The sequence below is a fragment of the Pyrgilauda ruficollis genome, unplaced genomic scaffold (assembly GCF_017590135.1).
Source record: "Pyrgilauda ruficollis isolate IOZ18807 unplaced genomic scaffold, ASM1759013v1 scaffold186, whole genome shotgun sequence".
NCBI lineage: Eukaryota > Metazoa > Chordata > Aves > Passeriformes > Passeridae > Pyrgilauda > Pyrgilauda ruficollis.
The window spans coordinates 32300-54241 of NW_024517651.1; the positions used below are offsets into that span (position 1 = coordinate 32300).

Here is a 21942-nt window from a genome sequence, read left to right on the forward strand (position 1 = left end):
ACCCTAAATAATAGGCTTACTGAATGCTTCCATCTCTTAACACTGACATTTTCTAGACAACACTAAACTGTAATGCAGGTATATACCAAGTGCTTAGTACACAGTTGTATGGTGGAAGGCAGAAGCAGGGGAAAAACCTCACAAATCAGGGTAATCTACACTTTTCCATACCTCCTGTTTCTGTTGTCTATCACTCAAGAACTGCTTGAAATACCAGTCGCAATTTTCTCGTAGCAATCCTCGAAGTCCCAGGGATGGTGTTGCCAAAGCTTCATACAGTGCTAATGCATCTCCTCGTTCCAAAGCCAGGTCAATCTTTGATATGGCTGCGTGTGCTAGCAACAGTAAAACAGAATCTTGAGAAAGTCCCATGGTTTACACAGCCTACTGCTCAGAAAGAAATACTCTTAGACCTGATAGATAGCAAGCTAGGTATGTAATCCAAAAGGAACACTTCCAGAATCAATTATGAAGTCAATTATGAATTATTAGCCTGAAAAACAGGCTAATGGTTGGAAATGACATGCACTATCCAGGATGAAAAATTGAAGGGCCCAGTAACATGGACAATACATTTCCAAAAGGAAGGGTAACAGAAGTCGTAGTGAATTAGGCTTACAATTATGTACTAATAATGACTCAAAAAACAAAACAAGACCAAAACCAACTAACAACAACAAAACCACACAACTGAAGAAAACCAAAACACCCCACCACTAAAACAACCCACAAAAACAGGGGAGCTGCCCTGAAATTTTGTCAGCATTACAGAAAAAGAGGAGCACAGGTATCATTTTGAAGTACTCTTAATTAAGACTATTAGTATAACATTACACTTACTGTTCACTTTATTGATGTTTCCCTGAATTTCAGCTTGAGTCAGAAGTTCTTCATACACATCTCTCTCTCTATCTGAACTTTCTGAGGCAATCTGAAGATGAAATAAAAACTAATCAGGGTTTCTACAGCTTCTTTCTCCCTTACAGACCTCCTAACTGAAAAGGTCAGGAAGGGTAAATGTTGACCCATACAGAGCTGTGATAGGCCATACATACACTACCTCTACACATGCAAAAAGAAGTCCTACATATAAATACGTTTGGAGTAACTATAGTCAAACTCTGATACAGACAGCTTAGAAACATCTTATTTCAATCTAATGGCTCTACTGAACACACAGTAGAGCTCCAGAACATAGAAAGCAGTACCCAGAGTTAGGCATGTATTATACAGTGTTCTAAAGCAACATGGACCACTTCCACCATCAGTCAGTTTCATTGTTAGGAAAACATATCTGTGAAAACAGAAGGATGCATTCCCAACATAAAAACGCTGACAGGAATTCTGTATCTATGTGGTCCACATTTCAGACAGTTAAACAGACTAACACAGCTAACTATTGCCTGTTTTCTGCAAGAAGATAGGTTACTGGGGAATGTAATAGAATGCCACGAGGAGTAAATCCACCTAAGACCACACACACATGACCTTAACACACATTCGGCAAATTCCCCACAGTTTACACTGCAATACAACATGCATGCAAATGGTTTGAAAGAAGAACTGAACTACCCTATTTTTAGCATTCTCCATCTTGTCTTGCTTTGCTCTGTAGAGTGTGGCTTGGTAAGTGGATTCCAGTTGATCATCCAGATTTATTAGCATGGCATTAGGGTTCTTCATTGCTGTAAGAGTGTCAGCTGGAACCTGACGGTCAATTGCTTCATTAATGGCAATTACAGCAGCATGCACTGAAAAACAAGCCACAGTCTGCCAGTTACTCCCAAACAAAACAGCACTGTGAAAAATCAAGAAATCCATAACCCCTTATTTGAAAAGAGCAGAAAAATCATCTGAAAATTAACTGGAAAGCAAAAAGAATTATCAAAGTATCTCTCATTTCATCATGGCTTCGTGTTGTTGAAAAAAACAGCAGCCTACTTTCTATTTACAATATTTTAAGTAGTCAAATCATCATCCTCCAGAAAAAAGAAAAACACACATGGGAAATAATAAAAACATCTTCCCAGTTTTCGAAAAGGCCTATCAGAAAGACTGTACTAGGCTTAAAACCTGCAGCATTAAAACCAACACTTAACTGATCTGCTGATTTGAATAAGCAAACAAACTGCCATTTTTCCTTACATGCAGCTTCATCCACAGAAAGTTCATTTGCAAGAATTCCTCCAATCTTGCTGAAGGCAGGCATCTGAATACCATACTTCTCCAGTTCAAGCCTCATATTACTGATTTCCTCCTCTGAAACATACATTAAAATAGTGTTACATGGCATTAGCATTAGCAATGCATTACCACTGTTGCACTAACTGCTGCTAAAAAAAAAAAAAAAAGGACAGCTATGATAGATGACTGTTTAAATAATATTTTGAATGTAACTCGGTAAGTGAAACAAAATAAATGAAAATGCTAAGATATTTTGCACACTTTCCTAAAATCTACATTTCTCCCAGAAACTCATACAGGAGTATTCTGTAGTTTTTCTCATTAGAAAACAATGCAAGAACTCTCATGAGGAGCTGGAAACCGACTCCATTCTGAGGTACCGCAGCTGTGGTTGCTAAAGGTCAGGAAAACATACAAGCAGTAGTTTAAGATTTTCTTTTTCCCCACAAACAGGCTACACTGAGAGAAGCAAATGCAGTGTGTCAACACGTGTGGTTGCTAAATACCATACAACTCCAAAAGATAGTTAATAGTTCAGCATTTTATAAGTATAATCAACAACCAATTTGCAGGGAAATAAAGTTTATACACCTTTTAAACCAGATGCATGCCCTTGGACAAGAACCTCACTAATGCAAAACAGAATGTGACACTTTCACAAAATTAAGGAAGTGAAACTTTGAGGAGGTGTGTGGGCACACAACTTTGTTCTGGCATCTCCTGCAGCAGATCAGCTGTCAAACACTTCTTCAGACTCTAAACTGTCACAGGAGGTCAGAACCATGTACTAAGTTCCAAACTGAAAACTCTCCTAAGGAGATAGATGCAAGGCTTAAGCATCTTACAACAGAGACAAAAGAGTTAAGACATTGTTATCTGTGAAATAAATGATCACAGAACCGATGACTGTCTAACTGCCTGGCTCAGAAGCTGGCAAATGAAGTCTCTTTTTCTTAAATTACTAAAACTCCTCACAGCCATTAATTTATAATTTTATTTACATTAAGGATATCAACAGCAACAACCCTTTAATTGACCTAAACATAACTGATCTAGAAGGGTATGGGATAAAGGCAGCATACATAAGTGCTGGGTTTTTTTACCTGTGAAGTCTACCTTGCCATACAAATCCTGAATCTGGGGGGCAAGACCCAGTTTAAAAAGGTACAGGCTAGAAAAGAAAAGAAGCAAATAATTAGAACTAGTCATTTTTCCTTGTGGTTCTGACAATGATACAGTTTTAGGAGATACAGATTCAAGGAGAGGTAAGCCAATATAACAGCTGATAATCACCAAGAGAGTGAACTGAATCTTCTCTTCCGCCCTCAGCAGAATGTAACTGGCCCACCACTATGAAGTCTTCACAGAATTACAGAATGGTTGAAGCTAGAAGGACACTCTCAAGTTTGTCTTGTTCAAGCTCCCTTTTCAAACCAGGTCACATAGGATCAAGTTCCCCAGGATCATTTCAGATGGCTTTTGAAGATTGAAACAGTGGAGACCCCACATTTCAGAGCAACCTGTGCCACTCTTTGGTCACTCTCACAGACAAATGAAGCATTTCCTGATGTTAAGAGGGACTCTCCTGTGGTTCAGATTATGCCACTTGCCTCTTGTCTCACTATGGGACATCACTAAGAAGAGCCTGGCTTCACATCTTTATCACCTTTGCATCCTCCCTTCAGACAGCTGCACACATTGTCGAGATTCCCCTGGCACTATGTGTTATATAGGCTGAATAGTCCCAACTGTCTCAGCCTGTCACGATAGGCAAGATCCGCTAGTCCATTAAGCATCTTAGTGACCCTTCCTTCAACTCTCTCCAGCTTGTTTGTGTCTTTCTAATGCTGGAGAGCCCAGAACTTGACACAGGACTGCAGGTGTGGCATCTCCAATAGTGAACTATTCACTAGGCTGATTTGGCTTACTAAAATGGGGTTAATGTATTCACCCACAGCCTGACGAGAAATGGAATCGCTACAAAGGAGGGATGAACCCATACCGCTGCAGAAAGATGGGTCTGGGAAAAGAAAAACAGCTCCTACTTTTTGCCTGTCTTGCTAGCTTAACAAGATCACAGAATCACAGAAAGGCTTGGGTTGAAGGGACCTTAAAGATCATCTACTTTCAACTCACCCTGCTTCCACAGGCAGGGACACCTTCCACTACTCCCAGATTGCTCCAAGTCCCATCCAACCTGGCCTTGAACACTTCCAGGGATGGGACAGCCAAAGCTTCTCTGGGTAATCTGTGCCAGTGCCTTACTATCTTCTTGGTTAAAGAATGCCTAGCTCTGCCTCAGACAGCAGAGAGGGTGGGAACCACAATGAAAAGGTAGTAATCTCAACATACTTGCCTGGCTTTTTTCCTTCAGAATCTAATTTGGCCATTGCCCAAGGCAAAATATTGGCTTAATGGATCTTTGCTGAGCTGATGAGATTGTTCTGCTAGAAGATTTGCCCTCATCCAGCCTTCAGTTCAGCTCTCTCTCCTGTCACCTTTCAGCTTTGCAGAAAGATTTCAGAAGCAATCAGATTTCTGTCTAGTATTCCTTACCTGAGTGCGTGAATACAATAGATACAGCGTGGCATGTTCTTGCGATCATAGATATCTGTTGTTTCTGGGTAGAATATCTAAAGATAAAACAAAAGTAGCAGTCTGAATTATGTTCACTCTATACAGCCAAATCACATCAGCTCAATTCTTCCACATTACACTAGAGAAACAGCTCACAGAACAAAACTCTTCAAGCTTCTCTGCCCTGGACCAATGTTTCTCCTAATGAAGCGTCAATGCTTCCTTTTGTTTCCAATACCCAAATCAGAGCTCCCCTTTTCCTGCCAAGTTCTACATATGTGAATGGGCAAAACCTTTCTTTTGTGTGTACACCAAGATACTGACTGGGTCATGAGGTATTAACAAGGACTTCGGTGAAAGACAAAGGATGAAAAAAAAGACTTAGAGAAGAAGAGAGAAAACAGAATTTTGTTTGGATTAAATGTGGTTGAGAAACAAGAGGAGAGACAGTTTCAAAGGGAAACTGGAAACCCAGACCAGCACTCAGTTTTCCAGAATTTTCCGGAAACCCCAACCAGCACTGAGGTGCTCTGCATACTGTATTTTCAGTTAGCTGGACCCAAAAGCTTTCAAACACAAAGCCCTTCAAAGTTTAACAAATGACGTTTCAACTATTTCAGAAGTCCTGATTTATTGTAATATAATAAAGTATGTTATTTTACAGCTATTTGAAGGTTCCTTGCTGTTGCCTGCGAGCACAAAATAGCATTACTCTTTCTGTAAAGGCAAGAGCAACTGAATGACCCTTAATTCCACAGCAGCAGTTCCCTGGCTGTCCCGCATGGTAAAATACTTAAAGCACCAGTATCTCTAAACCCCAGCCTAGTTTCTTCAACATCTTCTCAAACATTTACTTCCACCTAAAGTCTACTTGCATCTGAAAATCTTACCTCGTACCTGGCACTTAATGTCTCTCTGTCTAAATCCCTCACTTCTTTTCACCTAACCACCCTAACAGCTTATTTTAGTATTTCCTAATAACAAATGTGTTTCTGTAAGATCATCATAGATCCCAGGAAAGCTCAGCTAGTAAATCACAACAAGTTATTTAAAAATCTTTGCCAAAACCAAAATGTTCAATTTCAAAGTACATATGCAAAGAAAACATGCATCAGATTAAACTACACAATGCCAGTTTTGGTGAGACTATGCATAACATGGCTACAAAAAAACTTGACTATCAGCCCAATGCTACCACAGTTCCATGTATTTTCAGGGCAACTGTGTTTATTAGCTCCAAGAAGTTTATCTGGCCATTTCTCTAGTCAAGTCAATAATTTGTATTTGATTAAGCCACACCAGAAACATTTCAACTTGACGTGAAAATTTAATAGGAAAGTCTGAAGAAACAGAGAACATAGTATTTTCTGTTGTGCTGCTATGTTTAGCATTAATTTCTAAAAAAACTTTCACAATCAAACTGTAGCCTGGATACTGCCTGAAAGAATGCATGGCAAGAACAACATATTGCAGATATTATGCAAGATAAGTAATATCAGGGATATGGTACACAGGGATAAATTATTTTGTTCCTAGTCATTCTCACACATGTAGCAGAATGAAATCTTTGAGCAAGTTTTAGGAGAGAGTTTCTACAGGGACACAAATCTAGAAATTTAAGAATTAGAGTAAGTGTGCTGATTTTTTTTATAACAGCAAATGCTTCCACAGAATGCAAAGCTTTTCTGAGATTATTTATTTATTTGGATGTACAAGACAGAAGTTACCTTGGGGAGACCAATCTCAGACATGGCATTCAGCCACTGGATCACATTATCTGTGTGTCGGAAGTGGAGACCAGTTGCCTGAAATAAAAATCAGCAGAAACAAGAGGGAGAGCACTAAGAAACAAAATATCACAGTTGTTAAGAACAGCAGTGAATTTCATTAACACAGATAGTGAAAACAGCACTTTTGCAGGGAAAAAGCCTGAAGTCTTCTATAAACACTTATATTGACCGTTTACGACAAATTATTTCACCTAAGTGCAAGCTTACATATAAAGCTAAGAGTCCACCCGCCCCCTCATCTAACCATTGTTCTAGAGTGAAGGCAGTTTCTCAGGTAAGACTAATACAAATTAACTTTACGTTTATTTTCTCACAGTATCTCCAAGCGTACATATTTCCCTTTTAGATGTCTACCTAAAGAAGTATCCATGGTCAACAGCACTCACCTTATACCTAGTCTGTTCCCTGTCATAGATTTTCTTCACAGAAACCACTTTAGGGGAGAAAAAGTTTCCAAGTTTTGCCAGGTAGACTCCATTTCTCAATCCTTCTTCCAGCTCGGTTGTGGCAGGAAGCTCTTCATTCAAACAGGCCTCCATCCATCTGGAAGTGCAAAAACAACAAAGCTGGTCACATGAGTACATTTCTAATTTGTGAACACAATCCCATGCCAAACAAGTCTCGTGCTGCTGCTGCTGTCATACTCAAGCATACTATTCACTTAGCACTTGGGGCTGAAAACACTATATAACACTAACAGAGTCTGCATCATTAAAATGCTAGTCAGTAACACTTCAGAGAAAATATTAAGGAGAAGAGTTCAGAGTTCATCAGCCACAGTTTCCAAAGTAATTAAGACACCATCTCATCTTCATGTTTCTCCTTCAGCCCACGACTTAAGTTTGTACAGGTCTACACATAGCGTGGCCATCCTATCCTTTTAACTAACTTAAACCTTCCCCTTGTACAGGTTTATCTCACAAGCATTTCTTTACTCTTATTAATATTTGCTAGTTCTTTCAGGACTTTGTGCCACTTACTCAAGCTCTTTTAAATGATCTCACAGAGAGGCCCTACAATGTTCACAGAATCATAGAACAGTTTGAGTCAGAAAGGACCCCTCAAGGCCTATTCCATTCCAACCCTCTGGTATAAGCAGGGACACCTTCCAATAGACAAAGTTGCTCAGAACTCCATCCAAGACTGGTCCTGAACACTTACAGGGATAGGGCAAGCCACAATTTCTCTAGGCAAGCTGCTCCAGGTGCCTCAACACCCACACAGTAAAGCATTTTTCCTTTATATCGAATCTGAACCTATCCTCTTTCAGTTCAGTGATGATGTTCTCAAGTCTATCTTCCTATATATCTTCTCCCACCCCACTATTATGTCTCAAGAACGGGGAAAAAACATGGAACAGGCATTCCTCTCCTCATAACTCATTTTCCCTTATATTGTTGCCTTCCATCTCATTTAATGGTATCAGAATCTCATGACAAAAATAAAAGACTATAGTAAAACATTTTGAAAAAAATCACTGTTCTCAAAACGGAGGTGCACCTTGATATTTTTTCTGTACAAGCTACTGGAGGCTGTAAACTGCAAGCTCAGCTACAGTTTCACCTAAAGATGACTTGCTACCTGACTGCTCTGGTCTCTAAAAAAGGGACCTGCACAACCACAGGCCACTTTCTAAAGTGTCTTACTCAAATCATGCCTCACTTTCAGCTGAACTCTACGGCTCTTACAGGACTTGGACCAATTAAGATCACAGAAGGGTGACTTTCAAGACAACAGGGGTCCAAAATAGCAACAGTCTATACTACACAACAGAGCTGACAGTATAATGTAAAAAACTTAATAATTGAGTTTACAGGGATGATAAGCCCACATTACTGGCACTGATCTGAAACACAAGCAGTAGATGATCCTGCTTCAACCCAGTGCACTTTAAATCCCAAATGAGACACCATTGCACTGTGGACTGCAGCCTGAGCCCAGGAAAAGGGTGGGGCTTGCAACCCAAAGCAGGACCTGGAAAGTAATGTTTACCAGGAAGAAAAGGTTTCTGTGAACACCTGGCTAATATCTACACATAAGCTACAAAAAGAAACTCAGTTCTTCTTAAAACTACTGTTTTTCCAGGTTTTGCTGCTTTCCTCTCAAAACTTAGTCACTCTTGAATATTAAGTTCTAGAAAAATGCACATACTAACTGAATATGTGATAAACATGACATAAGCTTAAAAATTCTGGACCATTATCAAAAAGATAACTTGCATGCCACAGACCATTAGAACCAAGGATTCCTGAGAGGACAAAGAGCTACTTAGATGCTGGAAGAGTCCAAATCATAGCAACAGTTTTCACAATACCTTCCCAACTACCTTACGAGAACACAAAAAAACCACCAAAAAACATCCACTTCCTTCAGACTAGAAGACCTAAAGTAAGTAGAAAGGACATGTGACCAAACAATTTAATTAGTACCTTATGGAAGGACGCAGAGGCAGTGAGTTTTGTCTGTCTCCATAACGAAAGACAAATGGCCCATAATTAGAACATAAGCTATCTCAATGTACTCACACCTGTTTCAACAGGTTCCTAAGTGGGCGTTATTGCTTGGTGTGGCATTGCTTAACCATTTGCTAAGCCAGAGGACGAAGCTATGTTTTCAGAAAATATCATTCAGTACCTTTTATATTTAAAAGCTCACATATTTGTATTAAAATTAACACCTGTCATCCTTAAAATGCAGAAATACATGTGGAATTTCCAGAAGAACGAGACAAATACATTTCTCAATGAGCAGGGAACCTGGCTGATGGGCAACAACCTCTACTCCTTTTTGACATTAGGCATTAGAACACTATGCCATCAATAAGCTTTTTGCAGCAACTTTCAATTATTTGCTGCTACTTCTGTTACTTGTTTCCACTATGCTCCCTTCCTCTCACCAGTACAGAAAACAATGTTTAACCCAGAATTATTTTTTCAATCAAGTTCCATCACATGACTGCATAGATAACATTGGACTTACAATTTTACTGAAGCTAGCTCTAATTAAAGTAGTAAGTGCACCTTTCCAATCAGTTAGTCATGCTGTTACAAAACTCCTCTTCTAGAAAAAGATTCTACAAAACCTACATGCAGCTACTACCATCAACTGCAATTTAGCACCAGGCTTTCCTGACAAGACATGACAATAAAAAGGTAACATCAGGTATTGTTGGGCAGCCAGTCTCTCAAGTAACATTGTCATCAAGCTTTTAAAGCAAACATTGCTCTATACCAAGGACTGGAAAAAAATAACATCATCATCTCAACTAACAACTTTTTTATTTTCCCACAATATGGCATTATTGAGAGTTATGACAAATTTACATGAATGTGTCCTTATGTTTGAAAAGTATCATAGGTGTATTTCAACAAGAACTGGAGTTCAGACACAGCAAAAACTTAACACTGATCATATGGCATACCTTTTGCTCTTTCACCTGTGAAGATGTTGAGTCTGGCTAAACCTGAGACAATTGAAATAGTGTGGAAAATAAATTAAAAGCCACTCTTTTCCTCTCAGAATACAGACAAGCCTGAGGAACCAGAACTAGTAAACCATCTCTCCAGAAACTGTTGCAAATTGAATAAACAAAAATACTAGAGCAGAAAATTTAAAAAATGGATAAAGCCTCTAAGGAAGGCTGCTCATTTCATGACAGGACTACCATGCAGTATGTTCCAGTAAAAAAAGAAAACAGAGCACGGCATACAAAACAGAAGGCATCAATAGTTGGAAAAAAGTGATTTTATCCACCCATGAGGAAAGCTCACTTCTTGGTCATCATTAAGTAGCAATAATTCCCAAGTAAAACTAATTATTTCAAGGGGCCAGAAATATAAATAACATTTTCTAACCTTCAATTGTCCTACCATTCCAAAATAATGGACTTTCCTTTTTTACACAGATCTAGCCAGGGACGTTTTTCAACTCTGAGATGACACAGCAGCCCAACACACCATCTAAGTCTGCACCTGGTGGTCAGTCCCACTGTGCAGACCTCAAGAGTGACATTATAATAATTCTAGCAAATAAGAACTCTAAGAAGATAAGGTACATAAGCTTGACACATCACGCTGAAGAATAACTGGTACAATTTGTATGCGGGTCTCGTACCAACACTGTTGGTTGAAGCTCAGTTCCACATCACATTCTGCTTACTGAATACCTCAACAGTTTCATTAGCAGGAAAACTGCAAACAGAACCTCCGTGTAAACTTCTGAGCCACTAGTTTGAGAGCACTGGCCACAGAGTTCCTGATCACAGGTCAGAATCATGTGAGTCTTCTCTTTGTAAGCATGTCAGTGCCACAGCAGCACTTCTTTGCTGCCAGTGTTCCCGTACCAACTACGTTTCAGAAGGTCGTTGTCTTAGTGTATGCTGCATTTCCCCCGCAATGAGGAAACAGAGGTAGACTGGAGAGGCACAGAGCTTAACCCTCTTTCCAGGTGTGTATATGACTGTTAGTCTCCAATCTTCGTAACACTGTCTGTATACCGTACCAATGTATTTTAATTAGGAAAATACAAGCCTACCTAAACCTGTGCTTTACCAACATAGTCAGACTGCCTTAAACATCTCCTTACAACCATGAAACAGGCAGGCTGTTTGCCCAAAATCACATTCTTCAAAGACATTTTCAACACGTGATTTCCATGCACGTGCTCAGACTGTGAGTACAGTTCTTGAAATCAGGTCATTTTTGTGCACTTTTGAAGTGCCTGGAGCATCAATAAAATCAACACTGGATACCTTTGTGGTATAACTCTGCCAAATATCACAGTGCTGATGCAAAAGTTCCTAAAGTTGTCTAGTCTGGGCTAAAAAAAAAAAAAAAAGCACAAAACATATAATAACAGTTTTGCTCACAAGAAAATAAATGAAAAATTTATTCTTGATCTGCCAAAGTTGGTATGAAAACCTGCAGCAGTAAAAACCCAAATACAATCACATACTTCAGTTTTCAGTAGTTAATTAGCTAGTTTCACAATTCCAGGACAGCTACATTTTGAGAATGAAGGACCTATAACATGATCAACCTGTCCCTGTGTTGAAAACTACATTTATTTGTGTGGAAAGTAGCTTGTTTCACAGGATTTCTGACATACAGTAAATAATATAAACCTCCTTAAGTAATAGTTTGTGATAGCATCTTATTCATGTGACTGCTGTAACAGGAGAATTTGGCAAGAATCTTAAAGATGGTAGAAAACACACAATAGGTCAGAACTCTCTGACAAATGGAGTTTCAGTGATCACAGTATAACCATCAGTCAGAAGGTAGAAATGAGACAGTGAATAATGCAAGCCTGCCATATAATTCCTATGACAAAAATGACAAATTATGTCACGCAATGACTTACAGAATACTAAGCATTCCACTCAGAACAACAAAACCTCAATAAAGAAAAACTGTCTCACTTTCCCTAACTCCTCAATGGATTTGCTCACCCTCAGGGTCCATATTTGCATGACACATAAATTAGCACCCAGCACTGACACCATTTAAAGCGTTATCATCTTTTGCCAGAGAACTCATCCTACAGAAACAAGGCTCACAAAAGGAGACTAAGGGACACCAGCACGTTCCAGACAGCAGGTGTCCTATCTAAAGGAAGGTACCAACAATACTTATTTAGAATTCCACTCTTCAAAGATCATAATCACGTCCCAGGGAAGGGTGGGGGAAGAGGAGCACAGGAAGGCTTTCACAGTGGTGCAACAATCAACATCCTGGGAAACAAGATCATCATCAAGAGATACAATGTTCAAGATCAGTCCCTTAAAGTCTTCCTAAGCAGGTAAATATGAAATCACACTTAACTCAGAGGACTTCGCTCATATCAGTATGACACATTGTCAGGTACCTTTACAACCATTAAAATTACACCAGTAATTACCATAAAACTATCAGGATTGTAATTTGAATTATTCTGTTGAGCAAGATGTGTTTACTAAAACACATGCAACTGCTGGTCTATTTCTAACCTTCTATTTCTATACCAAAAGCATCATTTTTAATTTCACTTTCAACTCAAATAGCTGTGAAAAATCTAACAAGCCAAAATAGAAATTTAAATCTTTGTCACTTGCCCCAGAAAAGAAAAAGCTCTTGCTCAAGCAGGAAAAGGATGTTCAAGCTATCCACCCAGGAGGGGGCCATCACACCTGGACCAACAAGGATCAGGAGGTCCAGGACCTGTTGTCCTGACATGGAGGCTGACCAGTCATCTAGTTCTCCTCACACTTTCTCAGCTGGCAACTAGATGCAGAATTTACAGGTTACAGATAAGGATAAACCTTTCCATACCCTTTGATAGTAAACAGCAATGACTATCTCTGTCCAGTATCATCTCCATGATTCACCAGCATTTGTTCACTATGCTCTGCCTCCAAAGGGGGTCTAGTGAAACCAAACGCAAACATGCTGGGATCTGGATGACTAGCAGCTAATCCAGGCATTGTTAAAGACAAATCATTCCAACTGTTGCACACGGTGCCTTCACATCTAGATGCTCCTGTTTGTGATCAGTTAGCCCTTCTTCTAATGCAATTCCTTAGAAATGTATCAAGGAAAAGATGCATGGCTGCTGCAGCACCACAACAGAGGAAAAAGCGATGAGAGCAAAAGGGCAGCACCCCTTTTTTTTTTTCCCCAACAGTATCTGCATAAACTACCCGAAAGAATGTACAAAACTATGGCTTAAAAACTTTTTCACTGCTCACTACTGCAACACCACAGGTATGGCATTTTTTTGACTAGCCATACTATTCATTTTATTGAAAGATGAGGATTCCCATACTCCAGCAGACCATTCACATGTAGAGGCGATCTCAAATATTTGTAGTGCAGTTACAAATGTAGACTTGGAAGGCATTCTCACAGATGGTTAAGAAGAGAAAACTTGGAAGACAGTCTCAGCTCTTCATCCAGTTCACCTGAACAAGGGCATTAGACAGCCATGGAAAAAACCCCAACAAAAACTTCTCCTCAAAATAACTCATTCTACCAACTTCAAACAAATCAAGGAATCACTTCAAAAGATGAAAGATCTCTCAGAGAGTTAACAACGGCAAAGTAAAATAAATTTATCACATCAGGAGTGCTCTCCTCCAGAAAAGTAGGTGGATATTTACATGCCTTTCGGTAAGGTTTGTACAGACGGAGAGCTAGGAAAACAAGTACTACCCACAGCTAAAAGAATATTCTCATTATCCACACAGGCATTTTCAGTTCAAAGATACAAGAGTGCAGGAAATTAATGAGTAACATATGTCAGATTTTTCCCAGTGATTGATGTACTCTTCCTGGCAACATGCAGCTGAACCAAAGAAAATACTGATACTCTGTCATTAAAATCTTTCCCTCTACCACTCCCCACCTCCTTAAAAGTAAATATGAGGTTCCTCTTTGCTCCCTTGCAAACAGTGCCATCAACCTGTAAAAATTCCCTTAGTTGCTCTTGCTGATGAGGATACTACTGCACTTGCCATGTCTGCCAAAAAAGATTGGTCATTTGTCCTGCAGAGCTTTCAGATGAGTACCAAGCCCACAATCAAGAGGAACATAATTATCAAACACACAGAAATCTTTTTCAAGATAATTGCCTTGATCACTTAGCATTAGAAACTAAATAGGCCTAAATGCTTGGAAGCTACAACATCACTGAAGTTATCACTCCTCAAGACCAACTTGACTTCTTGTAAATAAGGGTTATTAAGAAGCACTCCACTGTACTTGATAGCCAAGAACTGTTAGTAACATCTGTTTGCTTCGGTTATTTTGGGCTGCTCTCTCCTTACATTATACACAGTACTCCTTCAGAAAGCAACATCCAAAAAGAAAAATCCTGGTCTCTGAACAAAGAGTAGTTTCTTCCCTCATGGCCTGCCTCTCATTACCATTTCCAGTGAGTCATAAAAGAAGCATCTGAAGTGAGGCAAAGATGGTGGTACTCCACCACTGTCCTTTCTGTACCTCTCTCCACCCACTTCTCAGAAAAATATAGTCCTGAATGTGCATTCCAAGCCACTTCCAGTCCAGACAGCCACTCCCTGCAACTGCATGAGGTCACACAAAACAGAACAGGATCTGTAGAGAAATATCGCAAGTCCAAACAGGAGCTGATAAAAGCCCAAATAAAGCAGTAAGAGCTAAGTAGAAGTTACTTCAACTACAGCCAGTGATAATAAAATATTGTCTAAGAATACTCCTGGATTACAATCTAACACAGCACTTGCATTGTGTCTGAGAGAAGCAGAAAACAAACAAAAAACCCCACCACAAAACAACACATATGAAAAACCAATATCTGACCAAATCTGCAAGTGGAAATATTGATGAAGGATATTATAGTAAAACACCCTGACTTCTAGATATGGATCACAAAAATCAGGTCTTGGGCTGCTTCTATTCGAGACAAATATACCCTTACCCTTTTGTAATGAAGGCAACAGAGTATATTTTTACAGTTTTATCTGCACTTCCACAGCTTTTCTATCAGATTACTGTGATTTGGAGACAGGGGAAAAAAAAAAAAAAAGTAAAGCAATCCAAACAAACAAACAAGAGAACATGAAAGTATTAAACAACACTTATTAATAAAGCCATTTTTCTTCAAGAATGAGGCATCTGACTCACACAGAGTAGAGGAATCCCTCTATTCACAATCTTCATTTTAACTCCAAATTTCATTTCAGTCTTTCACAATCTTGAGCAACTTAGTTACACTCTGCTTCCCTTTCTCCAACTAGAAAGAATTCATTCCTGTTTCACAAGACTGTTGCCTTATTATTTCATTATTAACTGCATTATTTCATTATTAACTGAATTATTTCATTATTAACTGAAATAAAAAACTACTAAATAACAATAGAAAAACAGTGACAGTCAAAAAAGACCAATCAAACAACATGCTGGAATACCATTAAATAAGTACAAATTATTCCGCTAATAATGCTTCTGATGTATGCTCATTAGCAGACAGGTCTTGCAAACAGCAATAAATTGCCATAAACAGAGTACAGAAGTACCCAAAGTTACACTGCACATGGGCCACCACATCAGACAGATCAGAAATTCAAACTTTTCTAAATTTTTTATTTCAGTACGAAATTAGGTGCTAGCCAATTATCATCCTACCTTCTTCTAACATTTTAAAAAACCCCACTTTGCGTGTAGATTCCGTACCGTTGCTCGGTTAAAGGGCTAGGAAGCCTCTAACAATGCTAATGCAATGCTAATCAGCATGTTGTTAATCACATGATTTTAGCTGTCTTTATGTTGTAGAAGAAAAAATAAATACAAACTACAGTGTTTGAATGCAATACTATACTGTAATAATATAACACGATTACGGGGAAGAGGAAAGGAATCACCAGCTGCTGTTCTTCAGCTGCCTCCCACCCTGCCTTGGCTACCGTCACCTCTACAACGTTCACCTTTTCAGCTCCTGAGTGTGACACAGAGTACACCAGCTACCTTCCTCTGCTCTTAGGTCCCCCTCCTTAGAGATATAACTTCCAATCTGACATTCTCTCACCATGAAGAAAGATTATTAGCCCTCTCACAGCTCAGAGGGACTGTAATCAACAGTACAAGAAAAAGGCCACAGTATAACTAATTCAGATGCTACGCCTCAGTTACACTACTGGCAAAGAAGTCAAATATAGAACATCTCAGATCAAGGGCATTAATTTCAAACACACTGATCTCTTATAGTTCTTGTTTAATTGCTTCTGCTAAATAAACTCCTTAGCAATGAAGCAGCCAAGAGCCCTCTTTTAGACTGTACTAGTAGCAATAAATAAAACTCGAAGGGCAATTTACAAAATAACTTCTCAGGAAGGAAAAAAATCCTGGAAACAGACAGTGAACTCAAGCCTTTGCTCTCCCTTGTACGTCTTAATTATTAAACTCAGAAGTCTGCTCCCCCCCTGGAGCAGATTTATCTTTAACTCTTATGTTAAGTGATTTAATCTTTAACTCTTATGTTAAGTGATACAGCCTTCTCTATACGAATCAGGAACTCCCACTCACATATACATGAATAGCCTGTATGCCACTAAGCAAACATGGGTTATGGGTTGAATAGGTTGAGGCTCTCCAAGTAGACCTTCCACTTGAAAAACAAGTGATCCAACTGCCAAGGTAGATACAAGGAAAGCTGTACACCACCACCTGCATTTTGAGCAGCACAGATGTTTCTTCATTCTTTACAAAACGTACTGGCTACCACTAGGCATTATTTGAAACATCTCAATGCTCACCCTAAGACAAGAGTGAAAACTTCTTTTTTCTGACAAGATGTGGCAAAAATCAAATGCCCAGCTGCTCAACCTCATCAACAACAAGACAACGCTCAGAAGCAGAGACAAGATCACTAAGAAGCTCAGAGTCAAAGCTGATCTATTTAAAGAGTAAGTACCTATGATTAAGCAAGACCTAGATGAAAATATTAAAGCTGTTACTGTAAAATGTATTTTGCCTGAGGCTGGTTTTTGGTCTTTTTTTTACAGAGCACACAAGTGAAGGATCCGGGCCTCCTTCAGGCTTGGACAGCTTCTACAGTGCAACTCATCTCTCCCTGTTTGCCCCGCATTTGCTGCTAGACTTTGGATTCAAAGGGAAGGAGTTATTTTGAAACAGTCAGATCTTACTTACTACTTCAAACTTCATTCAAGTCTGTATGGAAGGAAAATTATTATCTACTAGTAACTAAGCAGTCTCTGTGAACTTACAGTAGTGATAACTCTCATCAAGCACCTAAAGGACTACCAGCATAAACTGTGTGCTCCCCGTCCCTTCAAAAATATACCATAAATTCTTGATAAGATTAAAGTCCTGGAATTAAATCCTTTATATTCTGCCAACAGTGAACTTGTACAAACTCAGTACTTCCTCCTCAGTAAAGTCACTACAGCTGAATATGGCTGCCTTGCTCAGGAAGAATGACACAGATTTATACAAAATTCATCACCCAGCCAGGGAAAATTTTCTGGCCCTTAACCCACATCATCTTTTGAAGGACAAAGGGAGACTTAAGTGTTCATTGAGCCATGACGCTCTCAGCTATGTCGAACATGTGTTTATGTATGTTGCATTCCTCTTCTTCACATACAGCATATAGGATTTAATGGTTGCAAAGTATTTTTAAAATAGCAAAATAGGACTTCATGCATTCATTTTTAACACCAGTCCTTTTTCCTTCACAGCATATACTGTGTTCTGATCATACTTTGAATAAATTGTCTGAATGAAGATACACAGTATGTTTGTATGCTTATTAAATGTGGAGATTACACACATGCTAGAAGACAAGAATAAGATAAAAGTTATTTCAATATTTTAAACAAAAAGCAGGAAAAATCTAATTCAGCAGGATTGAGTGAAGGGTAACACTCGGGAAAACACAACAGACTATATAAATAAAAGATGAGAAAAAAAATGTCAGCAGCACAACTTCAAGGTCACAACTCAGCAAAACTCTACTATAGCAGAACATCATGAAAAAGCAGATACCATGCAATAATGTATGATACTATCAAATCTGTTGCAGAATACAAAATAATCATTGTGCTCTTTCTAAGCATGCCCACTAAGGCCCTGTTGGAAAAGTTTTCTCTCTTTTGGCAGTGTACTTCCAGAAAGACACTGAGTGCCCAGAAAGTAGTCCGAGAAACCCAGGGAAAAGTAGTACAGATCTATTAAATAGATGGATGCACGGAGAAATACGCAAGAATTGAGTTCTCAGTGTGCAAGGAATATACACTGCTACAATTTTAATTTGTAAAAGGTTTCAGTTAAGAGGAAGGGACGTGTTTTTCATGTGCGCTGCTAAGCTGGGAGGCAATATTGCACCAGACATATAGAAGTTAGACAACGGGAAGTGATGCCTTTCCCTGGGTTTAGAATTAAGACGGGGTTAAGGGATAAAGGGCTTTTTATCTCGATATCTAATAAGGATTTTTACGGTGCAATAATTCACCAAAGTGGTATACGCCAAAATGTACAGACACAGTAGATCACGTATACAATTTTATGGACTTTGTAAATTAGTATATTTAAAAATGATGTTCCACTGAGAGGTTTAAATGAACAGTGTGACATTTTCTTATCTTCAAGTATTTTCCCCCAGATGGACTTAATTTTAGTTTACAGGACGTGTTTTAGACGGGGTCTTGGTTTTTCAAGATACCATAAAGTTTTTTAGCCTCCAAGTGCAAGGCCTTCAGGATGTTTGGTCTTCTGGCTTAATAGAATACCAGGACCATGCTAAGATATTAGACTTAAAGAATTACAAGTATGCATGTTAAGGGTATTGAGAATATATAAGTGGTATATAAAAAGAAAAGGGAAAAAATCATCATAGCATCAGGAGAACCCATGAACCCATCCAGTGCTAGGAATAACAGAACAAACAGCTACAGAGTCCTTGCCATGAAGTCTTTGAGAACCTTAGAAACACATATCAGAGGTCAGCTGTTTTTTTTCAGGGAGGAAGGGAGTTTCTTTGATTTTATTGATTGGTTGTTTTTTTTCTAATGAAGCTATATAGCCACTAAGAAACAGAGAAAAGAGGTAAGATGCATCCAAATTATTCCCTGTACCAAAGGTCACATCTCCTTTTAAAGCACCAGCAGTTTCAAAATTAATTATTCTCACCTCTTTGCTTCCTCCAGATGACAAAGGTATTCATAGGCTACATTCTGGCGTCGCCTTTCATCCATTTCCTCCGCTGTTAACCTCTCATTATCCAAGACAGCTGAAAAGAAGCAAAACAGCCCTCAGATGGTTGAAGATTGAATGTAATGGAATATGCACATCAAAAATCAGATCCAACCTCTGCCACAGAAACTCATCACAGTTTTTTGTTTTTTTTTTTTAATTCAGAAAACTAAGGATGACTTTTCTTTACTAGCAAGAGAAAATTCTCCATTTCCTTATCCTTGTCACATAAATTTGCCAGATTCCTTCTTCCTGATTTCTCAAATTGACTGCATCCCTCTTACAATTTCTTAGAAACAACACTTTATTTTCTTATTTTCTTCTAGCTTTGCCTTTGTCTTCCTCAAAAGCACATCAGTGACCACTTGTCCCCTCACCTGTCCTCCAATTTTTGTCCTCTAGCAAAAGATTAAGGAAGGACACAAATACATATTCACATCATATAATCCCTTCTATATCTTTATAGTCCACCTCTAAAACAAGGTGGAAATGCTACTCACACTCCCTATATGGAAGGGAATAATTCAGATTCCCAACCTGCATGCCATTTTCAGATCACGTGGAAGACCTACAATGTGGTAATATGCCTAAATTGTCTAGATTTTGTGTGTTCGAAGACTCAGTGAAAAAGTCGTCTCTTCCCATACTTACATCTCATGTCAAAAAAAGAAGAAAAACCCGCAGCTTTTTTAGGTTTTATGAACCAATTTGACAAATAGGACACGTCTCATACTGTTATTAAGCAAAGGTTAGCTTATACCTAAAACAACTTCAACAACAATCTACAGTGCCGTTTTGAGACCCCAGCAGGAGCACTGCATCCAGGTCTGGCGTCCTCAGCACAAAACGTGCTAGAGCACGTCCAGAGGAGGGCAACAAAGATGCTCCGTTGGCTGGAACACCTCTCCCACAACGGCAGGCTGAGACAGCAGGGGTTGTTCAGCCTGGAGAAGAGAAGGCTCCAGGGATACTTCACCGTGGCCTTTCAGCACTTAAAAGGGGGCTTATAAAAGGAAGAGGGTGATACTGATGGGACAAGGGGGAACAGTTTTAAACTAGAAGTGGAGATATTTAGACCAGATGATAGGGAGAAATTCTTGAATCAAGAAGATAGTGAGGCACTGGCACGGGCTGCTCAGAGAAGCTCTGGCAACCCCATCCCTGGAAGTGTTAAAAGACCAGGTCGGACCGACTGCCGCTTGCAACATCGCCCCTCCACAGCACTACGTTTTCCTCCGCCGTTGATCATTTTTGACGCGGTATCATAGCACAGGCGAGAGCGCCTGTCGGACGCCAAGATCCTCCCTCTCCACAGCAAGCCCACGACAAGGCAGTGAAGGTGTCCGATGGGAGCGGCGCTCCGCCCGGTAAATCGGGTGTGGTCGCCGAAATCGGCGGGAAGGCGGAAGGCAGGGCCGCCCCCGCCCCGCCCGCGGCGGACATCTTGGGCGAGGCGCAGGGCTCGCCCGCGGCAGACGACGGCGGCACAGCCGTGGGACGACCCGTCGCTGCTCATCCACTGCCTTCTCTCCAGCACGCAGGAGGACCGTCGAGCTTCGACGAGCTCCGGCGCGGCACGGCGCTCATCTCGCGGGAGGCGCAGCTCGCCGGGGCCCGCGAGGAGAGCCGGCGGGGCGCACCGCGCCCGCGGGGCAGTCCCGAGCCCGGACCCCGCGGCTCCCCCCATGCCTGCGGTGACCCAGCCTCCCCTCCCAGCGCTGGACGCTGGAAGGCACGGACAGCTCGGGCTGGGCGTCGCTTGGCGACCACGCGGATTCCCAGACCCCCGGGGTCCCGGTACTCACAGCCATAGTGGGGCCGAGACACGGCCAGCCCGTCCACGTCCTCCGCCGCCATGGCGCTGCGCCGGGCCGAGGCTAGCGAGAGCTGGGCGCGGCTGTTCCTCTTCCTGCCGCACCGGGTGTGGCGGGGGAGGAGTCGCCCCTCCGCGCTCTCTCCCCCTCTCCCCGCCCCGGCCGCACCCTAGGCGCCCCCGCCACTTTCGGCTGCCGCTGGAGAGAAGCGACGAGTTGCGCAGTCCCCCTCCGGCCGCAGCCAGCCCCCAGTCTAGCTCGCCCCATCCCTTAAACCTGAAGGACCCGGCTTGGCCGCCTTCTCTCTCCCCGGGGTCCCTCCCTCTCACAGGGCCAGCGCCCTGGCCCTGAATCTTCCTGTTAGCCTCGTTCCTAACAACCAGCTAAGCTCTCACCTAAACTCCACCAGCATATACGGGTAAACCCAGGTAAATCTGGTCATGACACACATCTTACCCTCTCAGCCCTCCCAGCACAGCCATGTGTGCCCAGCCCATGAGGGCCCCACCGTGTGCAGTGTGGCCTTATCAGCTCAGCCGCCTTACACATGCTGCTTTGCCTAAGCCCTCTTGTCCTGCCAGGTTCCCCAGCTGCATTGCCCTTCACAGTAGCAAAACCTGGCCTTGCTGGAAGCAGCCATGCCTTTCCATCTAAACATCTCTGCTGACCAAACCGTGGTAACTCACCTGAAACGTCAGCCACAAGTGGAAGCAGGGTGCCCCAAAACAATAGGAATATCCAGCAGCACTGCCACAGGAGACTCACTAAAAATTTCCTTCCCCTCAGTACATATTACTGTTGCTTTGCCAATTTCTTGTTCAAGGGTCAAAGCACTGACAATGCCAGCCACCA

General features: G+C 40.8%; 1 protein-coding gene across 1 annotated transcript in view; it reads right to left on the reverse strand.

Moving 5' to 3' along the window:
* The window catches only part of IQGAP1 (IQ motif containing GTPase activating protein 1), a 52880-nt gene extending 31681 nt beyond the window's left edge, over positions 1-21199 (reverse strand). Inside the window, exons 1-10 of the mRNA XM_041465010.1 lie at positions 21082-21199; positions 19214-19313; positions 6938-7094; positions 6489-6566; positions 4741-4817; positions 3288-3355; positions 2146-2259; positions 1573-1751; positions 841-931; positions 172-335 (exon numbers count right to left, since the gene is read on the reverse strand). Of these exons, the coding sequence (XP_041320944.1) occupies positions 172-335; positions 841-931; positions 1573-1751; positions 2146-2259; positions 3288-3355; positions 4741-4817; positions 6489-6566; positions 6938-7094; positions 19214-19313; positions 21082-21133 (1080 nt within the window). The 5' untranslated portion in view covers positions 21134-21199. The remainder of the gene's footprint in view (positions 1-171; positions 336-840; positions 932-1572; positions 1752-2145; positions 2260-3287; positions 3356-4740; positions 4818-6488; positions 6567-6937; positions 7095-19213; positions 19314-21081) is intronic.
* Positions 21200-21942: the final 743 nt, after the last annotated feature.